General features: G+C 35.7%; 2 protein-coding genes across 2 annotated transcripts in view; both read right to left on the reverse strand.

Annotated features, from left to right (window-relative positions):
* LOC108737835 overlaps positions 1–27,046 on the reverse strand; it is a 133,468-nt gene that overhangs the window by 90,034 nt on the left and 16,388 nt on the right. The window lies entirely within an intron of this gene.
* Positions 8,625–11,107, reverse strand: LOC108737836. The gene is made up of 3 exons (XM_018470957.2): positions 10,769–11,107; positions 9,398–9,576; positions 8,625–9,341 (listed from the first exon to the last, which is right to left on the reverse strand). The coding sequence occupies exons 2-3, from the start codon at positions 9,456–9,458 to the stop codon at positions 8,671–8,673; spliced, it is 732 nt and encodes a 243-aa protein (XP_018326459.1). The 5' UTR covers positions 9,459–9,576; positions 10,769–11,107; the 3' UTR covers positions 8,625–8,670.

Consider the following 27,046-nt stretch of genomic DNA (forward strand, 5'->3'; position numbering starts at 1 on the left):
GGCGCGTTGCAAATCTTATCCAGAGTGTACTCCTGGCGTCGGTCAGCTATCCATAACCTAAACTACCATGCCCATCATACCAGACCGTATGCGGCCCGCTTTGAAATTTTTTGCGGCTCGCGAGATACATGATAATGTTACAAAATATATTTATTTTATAATAGCGTGAAAGTAGTGAAAACCTCATTTGTGCATCCATGCACATATTAAAAAATACGTCTATAGTGAGTCTAATCTAACATCATCATCATCATCATAAGGTCATCAGTCCCAAGACTGGTTGGACACGTACCTCCACTCATTCCTATCCTGAGCTAAACTTCGCATTTCCCTAAAACTAGAACAACCCACATCCTTAACTATTTGCGAACAGTAATTTAATCTAGGTCTACCTCTACCGCTCCTAACTCCCGTTTCTGCCTCTAATATGTATCTGACTAGACCTTAGATGCATAGAGTCCTTCGTTCTCCTATTCTTTCTAATACCTCTTCACTTCTAACGTACTCTTCTATCCAGGGTAAGGAGGATTCTGTGGCACCTTATTTCGGTAGGTATTTTTAAGCATTAGGTGTTATAATTATAAGATCAACCACCTGTCGTCGCATCGCATCGCATCGTCTTGGGTCACCATACGAAACGTGCCCTTATTGTTCCTGCGACATTATTTAGCAGTTAATCGGTGACCATTGTCTAGTCAGCGATTGTCTGAAATGAAACGGTCGAATTGCCGTCGCACTCTGGTGCATCATGGCATCGAGGCCGTCATCTTTACTTTAAAAATAACAGCGTTACCCAGCCGACTCTATTCGTATAGATAGGTACAATTTTCAGAAACGCATTACCGAACACGTTTCGGCGGTAAAAGAGTCGTTAATCACTGTCGGAAACAGTCTTGGAAGTACAGCCTCGCTTAAACTTCAACCGTGTTCAGAAGTGTTCATACAGTTCTTATACTAAGAAGAAGGAGAGCGAGAGAGATATAGAGAGAACCACTGATGTCAGCCTCGGGATAACGGATAATTCAAGGAGGTTTTAACACTTGAAAAGCGAATCTTACGGTTTTGGATTTTTGGAAAACCTTTCGCGTCGACGAATCGGAACGGAGTTATATACAAGCGCTTAGCTCAAGTTCCTTTGTAAATTTCTGCCATCAAAGGAAGCTTTCATGATAATTAATTTAATAATAACATGGACATTGTTTATTTACTTTCAATGTACATACCTACCTAATGAGTTAACGTTACCAGCGACTTGCTGCTTCGCGAAATTTCTCATCGAACGCAATTCAATTATTATTTTATTCATTTCTTCAAAAACACGGTTTCCTCTGGCTAAATATTCATTTAACAACAAGAAATTCCTAAATGATTAAAAATCACCATCACCTTACTTGCAACTATTAAAATATCAAATATTGTTTCAAAATAAACATTTAATATTTTCGAAATCTTGCATAGCACAATCAATAATGATTACAAATTATCTACATTTATACAAATGACTTTGCAGTTTAGAAAATAGACTACAGACAAAACACGTAATAAACTGTTAAGCCATTTGAGCTCATCTAATGTTTTGTTTATATTATTACCTATGTATTTCATTATGGATGTTTGGGAAGTACAATCAGAGACAAGAGTACATAAAATTAAGAAATTCGTGATTAATTAGGTTTTGCAGCATATCATGAGGTAAATAAATATTATCTATACTAAAAAAAAAAAGTATACGGTTTGAGAGAAAATTTGGAATTTGACCAAAAACTGAATAAAATAAGAAATAACGAATAATATGGAAAATTTTTAACTGACTTTTGGCAGTGAATATGCCTTGATTTCAACTTCGAAACAAAAAAATATTTAGTTTCAATCTCTATTAATAATGAGCGTAAAACTTTTTAATATGTTTAAATAATAATTAAAACTTTAAAATTGCATTTATTTCAGACAATTATAAATATTATCATTATATTATCAAGTAAAAACGAGATTTTCAGCTAATTTTTCATTTTTTTCTCGATAACCATTTAGTGAATTTGAATAACCTTACGCTAAAGTGATTCTCCAGAGTTCAAGTTACTTATTATAAAAGTTTGAAATTTCTGGTAGCTTTTTTTCTGTTAATAAAAATAAATTTAATCTGTTCGGTTAACGAATCTCCATAAAATGACGTGTAAAATTACAATTTTTTAAATTTTCAATAACATTTTAACGGTTTAGTGAATCGATTTGTAATTTTTACAGGAGTTTTAGAATTGAATGAGGAACGTTCTTTCAAATTTTTATTTGTCTCGTAGCATTTTGACATACCTCCCAAAGTCCCAAACATCCTTAAAGTGTAAAATGCCACAATTTAGAAGAATACTGATTAAAGTTGAAATTCTACGCAAAATTTTAGGTAATTATAATCCCAGAATGAAAAAAATCAAATCAAAATCAAAAAATCAAGCTGAATTTTCATTATTACGTATTTAGAATGGAGTTTCTAATAAAATTAATTCAGATACTAGTTCTTTTCTTCAACATGTATGAGGAATTCCTTTGATTTATCAGTCGAGTTTCGCGAAGCCGCAGACAGGAAATACTTATCGACTTTATTAATAAAACATACGTGAAGACATTGGACCTACTGATTGGTAGTACGAAATAAATCAACACCCATCAGGGATGACGCGGTGCATAAAGAATTTTTTCTGCAATTGAAATTCAAAGAGGCGTTCGCAATACTTGATGGCTGAATGCAAATTGAATCGCTACTTTATGGGGTTAAAACTTGAAGAAATCGTACGGTTGTAAAATCGTCAACGTCACCAATACCACAAGAAATTTATCTATCTGTAATAAAACTATGAACCAAAGAAAAGGGAAGAAAAAGAAGATTATGATGTGAGCTAATAAAGCAATATGTTCTATGTTTATGAATTACCCTTCAACATAGGTTTATTATGAATCTTAAAACATTTTAAAGTTGGTTTTTGATGATTTAGCTCAAACAGAAATATTGTCACGCATTTTCGCAGTCTTATTACTTTTGTTTAATTATTTTCTGTATAATTAACACTTCCACAATTTTAATTATATAATAGTTATTAATTCGCTACTATGAACACTTTGTCTTCGCCTCTTCTTTTCTCGATCTCCCATCAACTACTTGTAAAGACTTTCTAGACGTTTCCTAGAATTTTCCAGTATATGCCGTCTAGGAACCTGACTTTCTTTGCCACTATGCATGTTGGGTTGCCTACATACATGTGACAATATGTATAGAGAACAAAACAACAACAGTTTTAATATCGCTTCCACAAATCCAGTTATTTCCCTGTAGAACAATAACGACAGATAAGATAACCGGTATAATAACACCTACGATAATGTTACCCTTTTTCGAGATCATGCAGCAGGTATCCAAAATTAGGAACTGTGTAAAATTAGTCAACTTTCCTCTACTTATCGAATTGGATATAAAAAATTTGCAACTACAAGTTACTATATGGATTCCTAGATATAGCAAAACACTCAGGGTATTTTTTAAAAAACAAACTCAACCTACCGAGAAAATATTTAGTCGAATAATCTTTTGAGACATCGGTGAACAAGCATCATAAAAGCTCAAAACTATATTATTTGTATCATTCGGTCAGGTAACTACGACTTGGCTTTATTACCGAATCTTTGGGCATAATAAACTTCTTACCGACAGTTTACAACTTTGACACTCGCATTTAAAACTGGATATATAGTTACGATAATAATTTCATTTTAGTACCTGTCTATCTAATAACACTGCAACGCCTTGAAGGACAAGACTGTAATGATAACAAAAACTACAAAGCCCGCAATAAATAGTAAAATTAGATGTTTTACTATGTCGCCGCGTCTGAAACTAAAAATAAGCCAAACTGGTATTTTCTTTGGACACGAATTATGTATTCTGCTGCCATAGTTGAAATCAAATTTTAATGTCCGCTTCGTTTTTAATGCTATACTTTTTTCTAAACTGAAGGGAGCAGGATATTAACATACTTACACCTACACCCCAGTAGACTCATCAACATTCAAATACAAATTATATATGATGAGTTGAACAAATAATGTTGAATTTAATGCACCTAAAAAGAGCTTAATGATCCAAAAACAGCCCTTAAAATTAAAACAACAAAGTCTGTAGAGGGTTTATTCTCTGGGAATCGAACAGAGGGACATTCTATTACCTGCAATCATCAAAAGGCAACGGTCCTGTTTTGAAAAACAGGAGAAATATTGGTACAGACACCTTTAGGTATCCTTCCTTAAAAATAATATATAATAATAATTATAATATATAATTTGAGGGTAGTTTAAAAGATTTTGAGAGTTCGGTTAGATTAGGACATCCTTCAAAGAAGCAGGTGATACATTCCGATAGACGTAATTAACAAAATACCTTCCACACATTTACCAAATTATACATTTTTGTATCAAAATGTCACAAAGAAGTGTCTTATTATGTGAGGTAAAGCGGATAGGTAGAACAATTAACTTAGCTTCCCATGTGTCAAAAATCTTAACCAGAATTGTACAGAGAAGGAAAAAAGTAAAGAAGATGAATTTGGGTTTAAAATAAATAGAGGAACGCGGGAGGTTATTATAGCTTTACGGGTAACATTAGAGAAAAGAGAAGAGTGCGTACATAAGATTTGTAGATTTAGAAAAAAACTTCTGACAATGTTAAATGGAACAAGATGTTAAATTTACTTAAAAATGTAGCGATGTGAACGTTTCGTCTAACCTATTATGATTAAACCCGATTCATCAATTGAACTGATCGCATTATATATCAATAAATGTAGATCAGCGATAATAGGATTTTGCTTTTTGAGAAAATCCTGAACTAAATGATCCGATATTTCAATTACAGCCTGCCATTTATTAATAAAGCTTTTTTCCAGTTTGGCATTTCGCGACGAGAATCATTACCCATTAACGGTTCTCATTTTTTCAGTAAACGACTCCAACAGGACAACGCAGTCGTGTTAAAAGGCACATTATTATATTTTATACGGCGAAAGTTCACGAGGCGTAAACCACTCTACGAGCAGCGAGCAAGCAAGTCGGATAAAATCCCAAATCCGCATATAATTTGATCAAATCTCAATGTCCCCGCGAAGTTAAGTGGTTCGCTGGCTGTCCAGGTTTCATTTCCTTTGTTTTTCCCCACTTCCTGCGTCCGTTACGCAGATTATCTCTCTCTTTCTACGGACTCTACAATGCGAGCGTGTACTTTATATACATCGTTCATTATTATACGACGTTCCTTTATCTTTTGATTTATTTCAACGGCACCAGGAACAGTGCTGTTCTTGTACTGCTCCGTACACGATACATACAAACGTACGAATTACAATTAAACGGTTCCGTTGACGTACACCAGGTAGTGAGTGAATTTCTACATATACCCAGGAGTGTAGAAACAAATGCAAAAGATCTAATATTATTGCAAAAATTAATAAAGAGATTGTCTCATTTATTTTGACGAAACGAAAATATTTCTCACTAAAAAGCGTGAATTTTTTTTGACTTTTATTCACTATCTCAGGTGCTATCACAAAAATTCTTTGAATATTCTTATTAAGCATGTTATAATCGATAGAGATCGACTTCACAACCATCAAAATCAATCAAGAATCAGCCAATTAGTCAAATCAAATTTTGAACTGTTAAATCTAAAAACGTCCCGTTGGAATACTAGTCAAGAAAGTCACTCTATTCATTTCTACAATAATCCCACATGGCTCAACTTTGAATTAGTGATGTTTCGTCTTTTCAAACTAAATCGTTAGATACAACATATGTACTTATTTTGATTCATCAGCGTATCAAAATTAGTTTTTCCTTCTGAATTTATAATTCTTCTTATATATTTAATCTCTATAAATAAACCGTACCATAGTGGTCCTATCTAAGTGTAAAACATTCATGAAAATACCTATAGGTTTTCTAGTCGAAATCAAGCATGTACTTCTAAAGACGATTAAGAAGCAAGCAATACAAATATTTTAACTTTTCATATTATTAGTAGACATTCGAAGTGTTTAAATTAAATGTCAACCAGACCAAATTTCTAATTGAGTAAATCCACTAAATAAAATTACGTCGCTACCTACCCGATTGTTTGATCGATTCGATTATATGATCCAAAAGATTACAGACGTGTCAGCAAATTACGGTCAGAGTCGCTACGATTTCCATTAATAGTTACGTACTACCCACCTATGTTTTTAAAACAGATTGTTAATTATTATGAACACATTAAAAGCTACCCCAATGCCGATGCTATCAATTCTGATGAATATACTCCAACCAGTTTTCGCTTTAAAAGAGAAAATTTTTGTTTTGTATCATTCCCCGCAAAATATGCTGAAGCACGCGATAAAGATAGCATAAGAATGAAACAACATCTTTGGAACAGACCCAGAGACATAGCTTAAAGTTATGATTATTGCCCAGTATTTCGGGTCATCTGTCCTGGTGCAAGTTTTTCTGTGGTTTCTTGGGATCTCCGATTGTGAGCAAAATGCTGGGATAACTATAATATTAAACTGAAAAACCTTTCATTTGTCCTACATCTTTACTTCGTCCATCTTATTTTTCTCTTTTCAACCACTACTCATTCGATTCTCACGATTCCTAAAAGGCTAAAGCGGATTCTTCATCTTCCCGCGTAGTTAGGAGGAACTTTAATGTAACGTCAGTTTTTAAAAGTATAACTATTTACACACAGAAATACTGAAGTAAGAGGGTTGTAATTGTTATAACAAAAAGTACCTACTTTTCCCACCGCGCATCCACACCATTTTAAAATTTCCGCCAGCTTCGAGCGTCAGGCCTGCATTTATATGTACTTGTAACGTAATACGAACAATTTTTTGTAGAACTTGCACGTGGAGAAATAAACTATTAAAAATTGTAAACAAGTCCGGCTGATAAAAGATGGAAAATTCCTCTAATAACAGTTCGTTTGCTCCTGTCTCATTCGAAATGTATTATGTATCGTTTTATTATTGTTATCAAAGGTCTGCATTCTGTAGTCCCGTTATCTTTACAGCCGCAGATAGAGCTATCATCGAACAGCACTGCGGAGCACCACATTCGATGTGGCACTTCGGACAAAATTTAGAGCCCCTTTATCGCGACAAGCGACGAATAAATTAATTTACTTATTTATCAAGACGGTTTTCCTGTGTGGCGCCAACGGATATGCAAGAGATATACACGTAAATTTTTTGTTTTCTATTTAGATAGACCCAGAAGCACAACATACAACGTAATACGACAAAAATTTTTGAATATTTCATTAAAGGCACCCTCGACGTTGATAAGTACTAGTCACATCAGCCCTCGACTTCATTCTTGTGAAGTTTCTCACCTTTATAACAAACTACTACTTTTAGTTCTCCTTAGATACTTGTACGAAATGTAACCTAACCTCAAACGAACATACTAAGGGTATTTTAACAGATTGCATTGACAAATGTATAATATTGTTCTGTCTATTACTTTTGACTGAACTTGGTTGTTTTCAAAACACAATTTAAACGGAATTGCCCGTTGTAAAACTGTATGTTGTGCAGGTACCTGCGCCAGCTTTCAGTGACACCTCTGTAACATTGTGAACGTATTATTATCAACCATTTATGTTCATGAAGTATTAGCGTCAATACAGGGTTATAACCGGCAAAATTTTGTTAATAATAGTAATGACCCTGTGTAAATAACCTTATTATAGTTGTAGCGCCTAAATCGATTTTCTAGTATTTCAAACGTTGATATTTTCTAAATTTTATTTTCTTATTATCCTCCCTAAATCTAAAAACGTCCAGGACTTTCAGCCCCCCTTTAGCCAGTCATCTAATAATTTCATTTCTAAAATACTATTTGCTGAGTGGTGTAAATTTTAAGTTAAAAATACAATTTTGAAGCCAAAAAGAAGTTCCATTTGGGATTATTTTGTCGATAATAACAATGCAAGTGCTAAATGCATAATTTGTAACAAAATATTTGGGAAAAGGGCGCACGACCACTGCATTAAAGAGTTACCTAAAATCATTAGGTACACTTCCGCATCCGCTTCCGTAAAAATTTACTATTTACTTGTTTCTGCTTCTACTTCCGTTATGACAGTTCCGATGCATCGCTAGTACGTATACGCCATAACAACCAAAATGGTAGATACCGAAATGTTGAAACAGTGGCTATACTGAGAAGGGATCAACATCAGCTACTCTAAAGCTCGTTCAATGTTAGAAAACAGCTTTCAAAACCGCCTAGGCATTATTCGTAATGGCTGCGCCACACATATTGCGTTTACATGATACTTTTGTAACCTTTTTCTTAATATTGATACGACATTACATCCAAGGAGTTACCAGAAATAGTTTCTTTTTGTTTCTGTATAAAATAACTATTTCTTTTTGCTTTAGAATTCTTAATTTACGCAGTTTTCTGCATTACACTGCGACTTGCTTTGTGCTCATGCGCTCTCACATATTACTCGTCCTGAAAACATACAACCCATCACACGACGATTACTTTGATCCACATAACGGTTTTTCACATTCACAATTAAAACAAATGAAACATCAAAATGAAGCAATTCCCAAAGAACTTTATTTTTGGATACGTGTAGATACTTCAATCCATGAAATTAAAAAAATAACTTATCAAATTTCTTACGAACGTGTCCCAAACGTACAGCTTACAAAGAATTAAAACATTCAGAGCAAGTAGTACCTTTAAAACCTCGTAACTTTTCGGAAAAGTGACATTTACTTCTATACTTTGAGGAACATTTACATCGGCATCGAACATGGCCCAGCCAACATTCTCCATGACACCATTATCACCCTGAGCATACAAATGTCCAATAAGATCTTTGAAATGCGGATCTTTTTGGGCATTCATGAGAAATTGACCGTCTACTATTTGCTCAATCAGTTCATTTTCGCCATTCATCAAAATATGATTTTTATAACGTCTGGCCATTTCTTCCACAAACGCTCTATAGCAAAGGGGGCACTGAACACTGGACAACGGCTCACCCACAATATCTACATCGCCTACTATATTCCCAAAAGCATCTTCATCTTCACTGTTGTTGTTATTATTATCCGATTCTCTTTCATTTCCTTCCAAGATGAAATCTTTATTTTCTTGATCCTTGTTGCTGTTCTGAACGTCATCCAATTCAATCTCTTCGCTCTTTTCCCTAATGTCATCCACGACTTCCCTATTTTGCTTCTCATAGAACGAGTCGTATTGTAAAGTTGGAGAAGGAATTACGCCGTTGAGCAAATCTTCGGATTCTACGATATTTTTATCTGTTAGTCGCCTCAATCGACGGAATCGTTAAAATGCAAACCTTTATAAAACTCGGTGATTTTTTGTCGATATAAATTAAAAGCTTCCATAAATTTTTCCATTATCCCTTAATTGATATTACTCTTACAATTAGCTTTATTGTGAGTAGGTTTCTGTGGTATCTTTTCGTTTCAGTTCAGCGGAGAATGATTGTAAATAATTAAAAAAATTGAACATCACCTAAAAACGATTTACCTTTAAGATTTAAGTTAAATAATAATCGTCGCCTGTTTCCTTTCCTATCTTCAATGCTGTTATCGATACATATACATATGTATGTCTCAGATGCTTTATATCCCTACTACTCCTTGCTTTCGTTACAAAGTACATATTATGTGAGTAGTTTTGATCAACAAGCAAAATGACAAAAAAATTGAAAAATGAAAAACATCACCATCAGAACAATTTAAATGTGAGCATAGAGAAAAATCGCGATAAAAAGTAGACAAATTGAGAACTGTACGAAAAGACATCATTTGGTGAATATGCCAACGAAGAAACACATCGACTATAATCTCAGCCCTATACAATTTTTATATGCATGATTGTAGTGTCCGACCGAAAATGGTTTTTACGACCGAAACTGAAACCGAATTTCGGCAACGGTCTCAGTTTCGGCCGAAACCGAAACCGAAACTTCCTTATAAGGATCATGTTTTGAGAGAAAAATAAAGAAAACGTTATTATAATCAGTCAGTTTTACTTTTTTATCTTTAAATCACATAGCTCTGCAGTCTGTGACATTTTCACTTATTAATAAATAATCAAATCAAAATCAACATAACAACCCCTCATTTAAGGTAATACTTTAATAGCGCGTTAAAAATACTTAAAATAGGTGAGATATTTATTTGAGTAAGTATAGTAGACTAGACTCATTTTTCTTTTGAAGATGCGAAATGTCTACTAATCTACTTCGCTTGGATGGAATTTAACGCGCCGAACGTGACCGAGCAGAGCGCGAAAACTCTCGAACGCAGTTTCGGTTTCGGTCGTAGTTCGGCAGGTTTGACGCCGAAACCGAAACTAAACCGAAACTCGTTTTTTTGCCGAAACTCGACCGAAACCGAAACCGAACTTTCGGTCGGACACTACATGATTGTCATCTTGTCGTAGATATTAAGAGAAATTTAAAAGCACTGTTTAAAATCATTCGACAATTTGGTTATATCATATATTCGATTGAGAATTACATGAATTCGCAGACGTTACTGGACAAACATATAATTTTGAAATAGGACTCTTCTATAGTCATGCCACTGGTAGTTTCACTTCATTAGCAATAGATGCAATTCCATTATTTCACGAAATGAACAAATAATTTCTGGCATTTTTTTGGACTAATTGCGCAAAAATATAAAAAATCATTTACCTAAATTTCTTTCGTAAAAACAACGACAAAAAAGGTCTTCAGTTAAACTTATTGGTTCTTTCCGCTATGTGTATTCTTGTCTTCAATGACAGTAATGACAGATTGTTCGGCTGGATGATTCGTTACGGATTCTATATGCGGATCTTCCTCCTCGTAGGTCTTTTTGAGAAGGTCTTCGATAACGTCGCTACAGGCCTTAGCTAATGTATCTCTCGACTGAAACGGTAATTCTGTAATTTTGATGTGATCGAACATACCTAGCAGTTACGAAAATTTTGTCGCTCGGAAATTTCATGCGGCGACGTTCCCATTTATTTCCAGTTGCCAACTGGATTAGTTAATGATTTCGATATTCAGCTACTCTGCATTTATGAGTTGACACCAACTCAAATAGCAATCTCGATCTTTATGATATTCTGGAGAAAATATTGAAGCACCTCTAGAAAATGACTCGGCAATAAGAAGTCCACAAATCGTCAAAGAACAAATTTTAAATCAGGACCACCTGAACTAACCAGAAACCTTTCAGAAGGGCATAACATCAAGAAGGAAAAGAAAACAAAAAAACTGATGCAACAGATGGGAGAAGAATTGTGTCCGGTGCAGGCTCCGCTTTTCTTTGATCATTCTGGGCAAAAAATGAAGATTGGAAAAAAAATTGGAAATTCTGGGCAAGTGCCCAAGGCCCCGCGATCGATGCGGGGACCCCAGTTTCTGCCAGATCCATCCACCAACCAAAAACCAACGTATTTATTTTGAGGAATTCAACCATTAATTACAAACCAAATTGAAAACACATTTCCAGATGTGAAAAATGCATTGAGAAACCATGATGGAACCTAACCAACTACCATTGAGCGCTCTTTCTCCAAATTAAAAAGAATAAAAAATTAACAATAAAATCGACCAGTACGTCTCTGATGTCCATAGAACGTGATGTGCTTAAAGATAGAGATTTTGAACAACAGATTGACGATTTTCCTTTTATGAAAACTTTTCAATAAGCATAAAATTTTAAGCACTAACTTATGAATGCTAAAGGAGTTACTGTTCCGAATTAAACATATTACAATTATCTATGCATTTATTGTGATTGTAAATAAGCAAAAATAATTGTTCAATAAATTTGGAATTTTGCTTATCTACTCTTTTTGACTGTTTTAACAAAATAGTCCTCTGTCAAAGTCATATTAGGGGCCGCGATATCTTTATGTGCCCTGAGCCTCTAGTAGGTTGAAGACGGTCCTGGTCAGGCGAGCATTTTACGAGCCTCTAATTTTAGACTTTCGTACAAGTCAACTCCTAAAAACCTCACGTTTTGACAATTTCAAGATTCATTTTAGCCACTTTGTAGTTTCAGTTTCACGGACATCAAAAATATGAAATTGTTTTTAAAAAATGTCGGCCGTTAAATGTGAGCTTTGTATACTGGTTTTAAATGTATAAATAAAGGCGCATACTAACTTATGAACAGAATTATTCGTGCGCGGTAGGTATTTGTTTCTTGTCCTCGTGATTTTCAATTTGTGCGCGTATCTAATAAGCTAAGCTGTAATGATTCGTTCAATAAAATAATCCTTCCTGCTTTCAATAAAAACCAGTCAGTCCAACCTGAACAAATATCCTTTGATGTTCGCAAGAAACCGACGAACGGCGAATAACGTTCGTGCAGACACAATAGGATTTCAATTCCGAACTGACTTAAACGTTTTTATGCCCAAATCGTTCGTAGGAGCAAAGTTTAAGTCAGTGTACATATCTTTGTTTCATATTTGGTAATCTATGGGCATTAAAATCACGAGATTCTGTGTGAGAAAAGTAGGAAGTAGAAGTAGGATTATTATTATTGTCAACATAAATAACAGTTTTTATTGATTTTATTGCACATTACTAATGATTAGAATTTGATTTTCGATATGAAATTTCGTTATGGCTGTACTACGAGTATGCACCAAATAACCAAATGGTATTAGGTTTGGTTTAAATTACAGATAGGCCGGTTGGGTACCCGGTTTGGATCCAGCACTTTTTTAGGATCTAGCCGAGTACTGGATAATGACGCCGGGTACCTGGCAATGTCCGGTAATTCTACCAGGGAAAAAAACAAAAAACAAATACCAGCAAGAATAATTTAATAAGTAATTAAGACGGTATTGGAATAGGTTGTTTGTCCTAATTTATACTATTTATTGATTACTATGCTAAATTATTTTTTTTATATATGGTTTTGTCAGCTTGCAGACTTTTAGTGCTTATAAAAATTTAACCCTCTCATTGAAAATCCGCCAACCAAGAATTAAAATTTCATTAATTGATTGTTGTTTAAACAACTTTTTGAACTAGACTTCATGTGGTTTGGGACCATGTTTTCTAGACGTCAAAATCTGGATCTTTCTAGAATAAGTCCGGCCCTACAAATAGTTATATAAGGTGGAGGTGTGGTGGCATGGCCTAGAGGTTTAGACCCTTGCTTAGCATACGGGAGGACGCCGGTTCGATTGCGAGTCCATCTGCTTTGGTCCAAGTTTTTCTGTAGTTTCCTTGGATCTTCTGCCTTCATTCAGTCCGTTTCATCTTTCTCACCCCGACAACCACCCACAAATTCTTACGATTCCCGAAAGGAGGCTGAAGATGGTCTTCCGCCCTACCTTCTGACGTAGTCCGGAGGGACTGCTCGCCTACCAGCATTACTGGCTGGTGGGAATGAAACCCAAAAGTTTAAGTTTTTCGAACGAAGACATGAACCATTAACTGAAGTGGTTTTGCCTGGTACCCGATTATCTCTAGTTTAAATGTAATCTCTTTTATTTTGCAGTGTTAGTTCGTTTCAAGTTGATGTTCTCATTATTCCTTTAATTGGTAGTATTTATACATCGAAATACATACTCAAATTTTATTTTCAGCTACCTCTGGCTCCACTGAATTAATGACATTTATTGTGCAGTCTCCAAATTGATCAAAGGTTCATATGGATAACTAACTGTGTATCCATGTATCACAGTTTTAACAAGTTTTAACTCTTTCGCTTCCATTAACTTGCGAGTTTTCATGTTAAATATTTATCAACAAACAGTCAGTCAGCAGTAAATCATAAAGTCATTTCCTGTGAGTTTTATTGGTTTCAAGGAATTGTGTCCTTTGTACGGGAGTTATACAGAAACAAGTAAGTGTTACATGCACTTGCAAAAACAGGTCATTAATTAGACATCAGTTATAACCTGTACGCTTACAGCACACTATCATGCAAGAAATCCGGTGAATATATTACACAAAGTACCTAAAAAATACCACAAATGCTCCAACTTGGAGCATACGTAATCCTAAAATGCAGCATCGTACTACAGATGGCGTTCACCACGCCATTTGTGGTATTTTCTAAAACGCGCTGTTAAGACAGCAGGTAAAGGTTGGTCTGTGTTCTGTCGGAGCTGTCTGCGACGCGCTGATGAGATCCAAAAAGATCGAAATCGCGATCCGCGTCTGGCAGTTTCGACAGAATACAGACCACTTCGAATTATTTTATACAAAGTACCTAAATGAGCAAGAAAAAATAATCCAAGAAGTTGGTTATAAAATCACGATTATTCAAACAAAATTCTCGATTGGTGCGACGCAAATATTTTGGATAAATGTGTGGTGAAAATTTTTAGACATATTTTTTTTTTTTCGGTATGTTTACTTATAACCACCCGCAAAAAGGTATCAAAACTAAAACGAACTGGCTACTAGTTAGTTATCCAAAAAGATTTTGGTTGACAGTACTGTAAAACATGAACTCGTTTTGAAAAGTGAGCAAGTTATAATTTGCCATTGGCAGCTGTTATTAAAAAATTTTCTGCTAATTATTAATCGTTTTTTATAAAATTACTGTATTTAGCTTTGTTACCTTCATTTACATATTATATAGGTACATACTTCAATAATAATTTCACAAACATGGGGTTATTGGAACGTCTGTAATAGTTTGGGCGTTTTCCTTAACCTTAATGGATTGTTTACGAATTGCAGTTACTAATAAGTATCTGTTAAAATGTCAAAAAGTACTAAATTTTTGGGGAAAGGGCATTATAGAACTATGAAGCCTCCTCCATATAAGCATCTAGATCTAACCATAAGTGGTTCTATTTTCACAAGTAGCTATCGAGTGGCATGGTCTAGAGATTTAGACAATTACTTATCATTCAGGAGGACGCCGGTTCGATTCCAAGTCCGTCTGCGTTGGTCCAAATTTTTCTGGGGTTTTCTTGGATCATTTAGGCAAATGCTGGGGCAGCAATATTTTACAGATAATCTTTCATTCTCTTTTGTCTTAATTTTTCTCATCTTTCTCACCCGAACCACCACCCACCCATCCCCACGATTCCTGAAAGAAGGCTGAAGAAGGCCTTCTGCCCTACCTTCCGGCGTAGTCCGGAGGGACTGCCCGCCCACCAGCATTACTGACTGGTGGGAATGAAACACCCAAAAGTTTTTACAGTTAGCTCATAAACCTTTTACTCATGTGTACGAGGTCGGTTCAATAAGTACCCGTGTTAGACATGAAGACACCTTTTTTTTTTAAATTCGTTTTTTTATTTTTCAACAGAAAGATACACTTTTCCCAACGACCCCGCCATTTTTTAGCCCTCCAAAAAATAAGATATGTCGAACTCTTCAAAATCCCCCCCTGTCTCGGCGATGACTTCCTCGTTTGAGCTAAATTTCTTTCTCGCTAGTCATTTCTTCATGGTAGGGAACAAGATGAAGTCGCAGGTAGTCAAATCCAGTGAGTACGGGGGTTGCGGAAGCAAATTCATAACGTAATTCATGCATTTTGGCGACAACAACTCCTGATGAATGTGCCGGTGCGTTATCGTGTTGAAAACGCACCTTCTTTTTCGTCAAATGCGTCAGTGTCTCCTTCAATTTTTTGTCGAAGCGGTCCAAGAACTCACTGTAGTATTGTCCATTGATCGTTCTTCCTTTTCCAAAAAAATCCGTAAAATGATTTCCTCGGTAACAACGTTTGCCAGGCTTCCTGGTCGCTCATATCAAAAACGGATCTTTGCCCACGTTTAAATTCGTTGAAGCAATATCTAACTGTGGTCGTAGATAGCGAAATGTCTCCATAAACAGTATCCAACTTTGTTTTCATCTCCTCGCATTTTTTCCCATCCAAAAACAAAAAGCGAGTTACCGAACGATACTGCTCTTTTTCCATCTTAGCGAAAATAACGAAACACGTCTCAGTCGAACGGCTGCCAAATCCAAACTAACCTATCAATCAGTCTGAAATTCGTTTTGACGTGGTTTGATAGATGGCAGCACACGATGACAACACCAATTTCCCTCAGGAACGTCCTCTGTCTTCAAACACGGGTACTTATTGAACCGCCCTCGTACGTTGTTGGTTCTTATCAGCCTGTGTCATACAAAGCAGGATAAAAACTTTTATTTATTCTGGCGATTAAATCGTTATTTATTTAATTTTAATCCGTTCGCAATCCTCGCATACCTACCAACAGACCTAAGATCTCATCATTGGAGAGACAAAATTTAATGGACGTGTCGCCGGCTTGTAGTCGATCAATAAACGACAGACGTTGCGTTTGAACGAATTGATGAACTGATTAAGGAGGACTATAAAGTAGACAAGGTCTAGCGTCGCAGGCTACAACAACAACAACAAAAACGACAACGAGCGATCCAAAGTTAGAACAGAGTTAAAAATATCGCCGAAAACTCGTTAATCAACATGTGGAATTAGATCGAAGACAGAACGACGACGGACGGGCACAGAAAGAAGAACGATTTTTAATAAATACTCCTTTGCAATAATAAGACAGCTTAGTAGCTGATCAAAAGCAAACGGTTGATGTTGGAAATGCAACTAATTTAAAACACTTTTTCGAATCTTTGAAGATTTTTCAACCTTTGAAAATTCCGTAAGGAGAAAACCGTTGTTTTGTATATCAAATATATGGTGAAGCTATCGTGTCGGCCCAACTGTTGATTAGATAGAGTACTATCGTAAATCAATAAAATTCAGTACTATTTTATATAGCTAGAACGATCAAAATTACAATAAATTCTCTGTGAGAATGGACGTATCTTCTTTCTTGTCTTCACTTGGGTCTGTAATCATTTGATGCGTTTTGAACACGCCCTTGCTAAGATAGGAAATGCTTCATGAGGAGTACAGACAATCTGAAAAGAGATAACCAAATAATACTAAGCGGTGCAGCGATAAGAGATTCCTTAGGTAAGTAAACGATCAGGATCGGCTTTATAACTGCCTGATTGGAATTATATCATTAAACAAGCGTTTTTGCTTTCCCAAATTCCTGAGAATGTTGAACTTCCTTTAAAGTCCGATACTGAAAGCATGCTCAACTTCTGCTTGTCTGCATCTCTTTCTGTTACACATTTATTGGTGTAATATTATTTCTTTTTCTTTATTAGTGTCCGCTGCAATTCCTACCTGACATCTCTTTTCCGTATTTACGATATTCCCTACAACGTCTGTCGTGAGTAAAAATAGGCGTTCTGTTAGCATTCGCTCTTTCTAGTCTAGTTAATAAGTTGAAAGAAGAAACTAAATGCAATAGTTTTATTACGGATTATGGCAATTTTGAACGTCTCAACTATAGAATGCTTGCGTGCATATAATCTGGTATATATCTGGTCATGGCGATGTCGCTATTTACCGATTGAGGCAAGTTTGCGCCCCACTCAGTAGGAGCAGAACTGTAGAGGGATATTATTTAAATAAGTAATCGACAACGATAACATTGTGTCCATAAATATATGCAGTTACTATTATAAGTCTAGCATGTTTTCAATGATTCATAGTGGTACTTTGAGGCGCTAAAGCGTTACATAAACGTTTTCTAACACGTAAGTACTTAATAATAAAATGGAAAAAGAAATCATTTAGTGCACTCACTACTGACTCATCAAAAACCACAGTAATCGTATTGAAATCGTTTTTAAATGAATACCTGGTGACAACAAACAAAATACGTGCACGGAAATGAAACATAGTTTTAGCATTACCTATTACCTCTATTAGTTAATCTGAATTCAAAAAACCATCTTAAATTCGTTTTTTAGATTATTAAATTATTTTTGTAAGTTCTCTAAAGTTAGAATATCATGGTTATTTTTAAATAATGTGTATTGAACAGTATTATAAATTCATATTAATGTCTCGTTAACACCTACTCCAAACCTAAACTAATGAAATCAAACCCAATTTAGAACTTGATAATTTGGAAAGCACCCTTATGACATTAATTATATCGCGTAATCAAATATATCTCTCGCTTTTCTAACTAAATTATTTTAATAATTATACACCGTCATCTACTTTGAATTTTACAGTTCTCTCACAGTGACTCAGTAGTATCCTCTGTGATCACCTCAAACGTAGTAAGCATCGTCTTAGGATTTGACATTTCTATCTCTTGTTCACCCATGTCCATTGTAGAAATGCTGAGATTTAAGTAAGTTTACGGAGAAGATCCAATACAACAATGGCATCTTCTACTATGTCAGCCACCCATATCCAACTAAACATATAACAGCGAATTTCCAATTCTAATTTCTATGTTGCATTCTCCGTGAGTTGGTCAAATATCTCCCGTCACAGTAGTAATGATCATTTTTTTTTTGCCAAGAGACGAATTCTCCATTTCAATTACTAGGTACATGCCTCTGTGTCCATAACCATTCTAACGTTGCCGTGGTTTACGGATCCTTCTATGAACAGTCATTACAGTTCCGTCCAGTCTTGAATTGATGACTTCTCCAGATCTTGGTGAAGATAAGATAACTTATGCCACATAAGTTCGCTGAATTCAGTTTTCTGACTGCCCTCTATGCATGCCGAAAGATAGAGTTTTGTTTGAGGAGTACTTTCCACCCTTGTGACTTGCTCTTCCACAATTCCAACACTTCGAACATCAACTGTAGTTATTGCAGTCTCCAGCAAAATGACCAGTTCTTCGTTCTCAACAGGATTTCGTTCTACCAATGGTATGCGATTTGTTGGAGTTGCACGCAGCCTATGGAATATTCTGGAAAATCCGATGAAAGCCTAGTCCTTGTACTTCTCTCTTTCTCTAAACGCCTTCAATTTCACTCTTGACACCAAATGTCGCGTATCATTGGAAACCCCTCGAAGAATGAAGAACGATTCTGACGACGTCGTTCTTCTCTCTTCAAGAACTTTCTAATGATATATGACTTGTCAGTGTTAAGATCCGTGAAAACTTTCAAAAAATTCAATGATATTCGTCAATAACGTAATCGTTTTCTTCTCTCTTTTAGAGCTTTCGAAATGATACATGGTTTGTTGGGATACCTCACGATCGGTAGGAGCTTCTGGAAAATTCTATAGATGACATCAAAAGCGTTCTTCTTCCTTCGAAAACTTTCAATCATATGCTACCCGATATATTACTTTGATGCAATGTTCGTTATAATTCTCCTTCTACGTATATATCTCCCTCTACATTCTTCAATCCCAATCACTCGCTCACTACTGAATCACTTCCTCGTTCTTCTTCTATTTCGGATTCGATAACATCATAGACGGAACTGTCCACTTCCAACATCATTCCAAAAAGTAGGTTCAACTCACACCTTTATGTATTTCAAGTGTCATGTTTTTTGCAAAAGTTTCAGCTCTTATTGCACATAAAGATCTCTTATAAATTCCACTATGACCAGTGGAAAACTTGAAATTACGTCTGAATTATATAGAACCTGCTACTTTCGTGTTGGTTTAGTTTTCCTCGTTCTGATATAATGAATGGTAAAAACCATCTCATTATGGTAGGTAGCACATGTGGGTGCAAAATAACGCCCATTAAATAATATACACACTAACAAACGCGCATTGCTTCGCTATTACCCATAAACGTTTTCTAGGAAAGTGCATGCCGATTATGAATCACCGGCTGTTGCAGTGCATAACAAGTTCACGAGCATCGGCTCATAACGTCAAACGCGACTACGACAACGACTGTTACTTTTAATCGATTAACTTTTCAATCGGATAATTGTCACGTGTGAATGAGCAAAATATGAAACCACTTAACAGGGCAGCGGCGGAAATCCTGAATAGACCCCGAGCAAAATTCCGAAAAAACTACAATCATAATAGGTATACACAAAACATAATACAATGGGATTTCGATGATGCTCAGAAATTAAAGAGAATTAAAAGCAAGAGGAAGATTAAAACACTTAAATCCTATTTCCTTTTGAAGATCCCAATTGGGCTTCGACCTTAATTCTATTTACCAAACAACCAATGCAATCATCATTTCAATAGTCCGATAGCAATTTTCGAATTCTTTTTGTATGACATCGTTATTATCATCATCATAAAGTCGTCAGTCCTAAGACTGAGCTAACTTTCCCTACAAAATAAAAAAATAATTCGAAGTGGTCTGTATTCTGTCGAAACTGCCACACGCGGATCGCGATTACGATCTTTTTGGATCCTATCAGCGCGTCGCAGGCAGCTCCGACAGAACACAGACCAACCTTTACCTGCTGTCTTAACAGCGCGTTTTAGAAAGTACCACAAATGGCGTGGTGAGCGCCATCTGTAGTACGATGCTACATTTTAGGATTACATATGCTCCAGCAAGGTCCATTTAAAAATATGGATTCCCTAAACCAAGAACATCCCACATCCTTAACTGTTTGTGATCCAATGTAGGTTTATCTCAACTCCTGTTTCTGCTTCAAATATGCCTCTGACTAGCCCTTCATGTCTGAAAAGGTGTCCTACCAACCTATCTCCCCATATTTCTTATCATCGATTTCTATAGAGTCCCCTGTTCTTCTACCTCTTCATTTCTAACCTTCTCTATCCACGGTATCCTCATCATTTACCTGTAACACCGCATTTCGAACGCTTGAAACATTTTCTTTTCCGCCGCGCTCCACACACATGCGGAAAAGAAATTTTAGATTGTAAACCAATAACAATAATTTATACAAAATAGATCTTACTCCTCTTCGCTTATTTCAAACGTGATTTATATTTGCAGCGAACAACGGTTTAAACTGATTTCTACAATACATTAACAAGGGATTGCTTTTTATTACATTGATTAATATGCGTCCTGGAAGTTCGAGTTTTATTTATGCGACGGAACATTTAAGATGGTTTTTCGAAGACATTTTAACAATAATTTCCTTCTTGCTTAGCTTTCTTAATCGTTTTTAAATTCTACTGTTTCCGGCTATCCACAATGGAACAATTAATCTCCATAGGAATCTTGTTTAAGCTGATTCAGAGACGACAAAAATTTGGTCCTCTACCGATCGAAAGAAACTTTCCGGTTCATCAAGTAGTTGAAGCCAATTACGAGACCTCCACATGAACTACGCGACGAAGAAACTGCCATTCGTGACATTCAGGTGACTTTGACACTTTTTGGTGAAAATCGATTACCTACCAAAACGCTAATTCATCGTCTTAGTAGCAAGGTGTAGTTTTTCCAATTAACATAGCAAATCCAATCTTTTGATCAATATATAAAAATCTAGTGTAACAATTTTTGTACATGACAAACTCCTAAACTACTTAACCAATTTTTATGAAATTTGGCTAACTGTGTGTAATTTGGTGCATCTTAAATGATAGGATAGTTTTTGACCTCAATGTTTGTGATATAGGACACGTAGGCAACCATAAACAACCCAAAAAGAAAAGTGACAAAGAAGAGCAGATTATCTAGACGTCACATTCTGGATCTTCTTAGAATAAGTCCGGCCCTGTAAATCGTTACATAAGGTGGCGGTATGAGTCTTCGCTTTTTAGCGCGAGTGTCTACCCATTACTTCAAAGGTAAATTTCGACGGTTTCTGCCCTAAATACTCCCGTCTCCACTCCACACTCAACCCTTTTCCCAACTCAATCCTATTCCCACACCCAACCTTTCCATTTCCTTCCCGGGGATGTGCAACCTTCGGGTTGATCTTCCCACTCGAGAAGGGGTTTTAGTCGGTAAAAATGAAGGGGTTTTAGTCGGTAAAAATCCGACACTACCTACCTTCAGGAGGTGTCTTATGAGGACTTCCCCTCCTCGAAAACAATATAAACAAAAAAAAAGAGGAGAAACGTAGAAAGGGAGTTGATGCGCATTAAAACAATGTCGTCCTAACTTTCTTCCACTTGGTACATCAACTGTTTAAGTTATTTAGACCATTTTCTTATGATGTTTAGGCGGAAACTGGGCCCATTTCGAGATAAAGGGGGAAGAAGGGAAGATCGAAAAAAATGTTGGCCTATTCGTTTGGTTGTATTAAAAAGTATGGTATAATATTCATTCAAAGTAACACAGCAACGCGTGGCCGGGCCAGCTAGTTGTTTATATGATCTCTCTAAATTCGAAGAGACCAATCGAGGATTCGCCATATCTACCTAGAAATTTAGGCAGGTAGTAAAATCGAAGACGATTCGCAGAAAGAAGGCGATGCCATAACAGCAGCATGTTAATTCCATCAGCACAAGCATGCGAGAGAAACGACCAACCGGACAGACGAACGATACAATCAGGAACAGCAGGAATGTACTCGAAACATCAATTTCTTATTTGGACAGCCAACAATACCTACCGGTCAACAGAGGACAATTATAATGATCAAAGAGATACGTTTACAAAGAATGATATGATTACAATACATCCACCAGTGGCGGTTCGTAACGAAGCTAAGATTCATGGAAATCATTTGCAGTTGTTAAAGTCTTATGCTCTATGGCAAAAATTGCCAGATCTTGTAATCAACTCTGCGACATAGAATTCTTAAGATAATTTTTAAACACTGATTCATAACCTGCAAATTTGTGATCGCTAGCCAGTTCAATCTTAGCAGAAAAAATTGTCCACCCCAGAGGTGCATTGCACAATTTTGCTATACTACAGCTATGCTGGTTCGTGATATGATAGAAAGACAGAGCAAGTGCAGGAATGAGAACATTATAATTTTCGGGTTTTGTTCTTTATACTTGGGATATGAAATTTTCCTTCATGTCATATTCCAAAACCAGCGGTCATCTGGAATCACTCTATTTGACCCTAAAAATTGAACGATCTCTCACATCTCATCACAATAAACTATACCTCTCCCTGATCCCTGTTTTCGAACATATTTTGTAAGCTACCCCATAATATACGTAAGTCCTATTAGCAATAAAGCATACGGTGATTCTTTATACGTATAAATTTAAATAGTAATAAGGTACTATATGTATAAACAAGAGGTAGTTGTTAACGTTGGAATTTATTTTATTGCTGTGTAATGTCTACAGCAGACTGTTTATTTCTGAAGAGCATCTTCAAGCATGCGCCGTAACGATTCGGCCAAATTAGTAGCAAAACTATACAAAGGTACTATGTTAGTACTGTAGAACAAATTTTAACAAAAATATATGTAACAAATGTAGCAGAAAACAACAAACTGTAACTCCATACATGGCTAGTTTATACATAAACTATAATTATTAAAACATATGGACTTGTTAGAATGTTTGCATGATGTCCGTATGGATTTAGGTGTAAGCTTTCCGAACTTTGTGACTAAGGGCCAATTCATAAAAGTCCAGCAGATCTAGGATCAATAAGTACCCTAATGGATGACGTGCAGCGTTAATTTTAAACCTAAATCACTATTGATACTCCCAAAAGAATTTTCTGTATTTTTTTTCCTTTCTGCCTACTGTATATCATAGGATAAAAAACCTTTCTATTTTCCCGTTGTTTCGCAGTTACTGATGACGTTCAGTCAATTGCTCCACGTTATAGAATCGGAAAATCGACAAAGTCTATTTCCGTAGAAATTTGTCAGTCTGTACAATTTTAAAATACGGTTTGGCTTTCGTCTCGCTCCGAAAGTCTCGATGATCTTTCCGAGCGCTGCAGTCAAACCGTTGCGTTCTTTCTTCACAGCTCGTTCCATTAGTCTATGTCATCGGGACGCTCCAAATGAACGCCACCAACCAGGGGCCGCAGCGCCTTCGGATGTGCTTTGTATATTTTTGAAGTATTAGCGGCGGTCTAGTCTACACAGAACGATCACGACAACGTTGACGACGAAAACGTTTAAGTTAAAAGGATTTCCGACGAAAATAAACAAATAAGTTTGTACATTTGCAGTTTACGTCGAATTATGCAAAAGGCATTTTCGTCGTAACGACTTCCATATCGATTGGTATTGTGATATCTACTACACTTACTATACTGGATAGTTGAAGTAATAGACAATTGTACAAAATCATTACAATTAATCATTAAACTTCTTACATGTTATCAGCAAAATGATAAAGAATCCTGTATTTCATCATCATCATAAGGTCGTCAGTCCTAAGACTGATTGGACACGCACCTCCACTCTTTGCTTTCCTAAGCTAATCTTCGCATTTTCTTAAAACTGTAACATCCCACATTATTAACTGTTTGCGAACAGTAATCTAATCTAGATCTACCTCTACACTTCTTAACTCCTATATTTGCCATTAATATGTCTCTGACTAGACCTTCATGCCTGAGAAAGTGTCCTACCAACCTATTCCGCCTTATTTTTCCTATTCTTTCTAATACCTCTTCATTTATAACTTTCTCTATCCACGGTATCTTCATCAGTCGCCAATAACACCACATTTCGAACACTTCTAACCTTTTCTTTTCCGCCGCGCCCACCGTCAATATTTCACCTCCGTACAGCGCCGCGCTCTAAACATACAAATTTAACAATCTTTTTCGAATTTCTAAATTAACCGTTCGCGAGCATAGAAGTGACTTCTTTTTATTGAAGGTGATACGACCCTGTGCTATCCTCTGCTTTATATGCCTACTACTCCTTCCGTCCTTACTTATCTGACTTCCTAGATATCGCAAATCAGCCACTTCTTCTAAACTTTCGTCTCCTATCATTATATTCGCCCGTTCTCTACTTACCAGTATTTTTGTTTTTTGACTGTTCGCCATAACGTTTCATCTAATCTCAAATGAAAAATCGCATTGCAATCGCATCGTCTAAAAAAGCCCTTTCGCTAGGTATATTTATATTATAAAGTTGAGTTTTTTCTGCGGCCTTCACGAAACCTAGATAGAAACAACTTAAAAATTATCATAGTTGGGTAAATAAGTGATGCCATTTGTTAAGAAGGACTACAATACTGCAGTTCTAGTCCTTCATAGTCATAGCCTCAACTTTAAGTCATCTTTATTTGACAAAACTGTAGGTACCTACCAAAAGGTATAATTTCAAAAGTCGAATTTATAGATAGGCACATCAACATATGCGGTCTGCTTTATATTAACTACATAATTTAAATTGACCTTTAATGGCAAAAAGGTTCCCCTTACCTCACATTTTTGGCAAATGCTGTAGGGATACTGTACAATATTACAAAACGAAATTCCAATTTAAAGGAAAGACACCCGATTCGGAACAATAAAGAAAACTGTACCGTTACAAACAAACGTTGCGTTCGTTTTATCCGATTCCACCTGATAATCTTAGTCGTCTTTGACCTTCCTGTTACACCAGATTGAACGGGAACCCAACCGTACCATGACGACCGACTGTTCAAATACTCACAACGTATTCCTTTTTCTTCGTTTAGTTTAGCAGTTATTGTTCCCCATTACATAGGATAAAAGGCGCATTAAAGAGAAACAGATTAGGAAAACGTTCAGCTAAATTAGTTCGTGAGCCGAGGGCATAAACGCGAACTAAAACAAAAAAAAATTCTTTTAAAACACGAATGATGTTCGCTTAAAATGCCGGCGCGTCTTGGCAGCAAAAGCAAATGTAACATACATGTTTATGTAGTTATGTACACATTCGTATTATATTAGTGGATAGAATCTACGAAATTTGCTATCTACTTTTTTGTAGTACCTATTTAATTTTCTACATTTACATAAGTATAAAATATTTTTTAAGAAAACCTTGCAGGCATTTGCTCATTTTTTAAATATTGGAGTTTATCTAGACTAATAGTGGTGTTTGCACCATATCACCAGCTGGGAAGATTGAGTATGATTTATATTTTTCTGTTTGAAGTGATTGGATGTAGTTTTTCTATCTTTATGTTATAGTTTCTTCAGTTCAGCATCAAATAATTCTTTTATATGCTTTCTTATTTGCTTTTGTCATCGCTTAAATCGGAAAGAAGACACTGATACCAAAATAGTTTGTTTAGCGTGAAAAATCAGAGCCAAAAAAGGGTTGTAAATAATTTTATTGATGTAAAATCAATATCAATCACTTTATATCAAAATATATGCAACCCCATTTTGTTTCCGATCTATTACAAATTGTAATAGGAGAAAGAAATGGAATCCATAGTTTCTTTAGCTTTGGGTTCATCTAACAAGTAAAGGTTTTCGAATCGTTTTGTAAGAATTTTGGATTACAAGCATTTATTAGCACACCACAATACCTTGTACTGTTCAGTTTTACACAACTGGCGTATATCAATTCGATATTGATTTGCGGGCTGTTTTGTCGTAATTCATAGAATTTTGTAGTTCCTTGCTAAAGGTACGATAAGTGGTGATTTGGCAGGCGCTTGATATCAATTTGGAACTTCAAAATTCCGTGGACCATGAAATTGAACCCGGAAAACAAAATCGATCCAATATTTTATCTCTATCAATAGATTATCCATTTCTAAGGAATTTAGAATTTGGGCTCTCTTCAGCTAAAGAATCAGAAAGCATTCATGGATGTCTCTGTGTCCCCTTTTTAAGCTTCTAATATCTTCAATAGCCAATGTGAGCAAGTTTCATTCGTCATCTTATATATTGTTTGATCGGTGATACCAGCAAAACTTTTAACGGCAAAAATGTACTTTGCATTTTACAAATAGAAAATAAGTTTGGAAAAGTATTTTAAATAAAATACAAAATGCTTTTCTCAAAAAAGGACTTAAATGCAAGATAAAAATAGGTATTTTTTATTTTGTATTTGCATTTTAAATGCAAGTATTTCATCTCTGGATACGACAATTGTTTTGCTATGTTGTTATACGCTATGTATTTTAAATTTAGGTTACATAAAATATTTATTATACAAACACGCATTCGCCTAAGAATAAAAATCCGTACCTGTAGAATATAACCAACAAAAAGATGGAGTTTTATTTACTATATAAGTTATAGAGTTAGTGTACTTTTGTCTATTGTCATTACTACCTGAATTGGTTTGTACAGACTACGTACGCTGATGACGTATACATAATCTCTCATTAACTGCACAGTACATTTT

This window comes from Agrilus planipennis, unplaced genomic scaffold (genome assembly GCF_000699045.2).
Source record: "Agrilus planipennis isolate EAB-ADULT unplaced genomic scaffold, Apla_2.0 scaffold3, whole genome shotgun sequence".
Classification (NCBI taxonomy): domain Eukaryota; kingdom Metazoa; phylum Arthropoda; class Insecta; order Coleoptera; family Buprestidae; genus Agrilus; species Agrilus planipennis.

Bases quoted from the DNA above. Each gene is read 5' to 3' on its own strand.
- LOC108737836 (XM_018470957.2), bottom strand. From the start codon at position 9,458: ATGGAAAAATTTATGGAAGCTTTTAATTTATATCGACAAAAAATCACC. The intron at 9,342-9,397 runs GTTTGCATTTTA...AAAATATCGTAG, and splicing joins AATCACCGAGTTTTATAAAG to AATCCGAAGATTTGCTCAAC.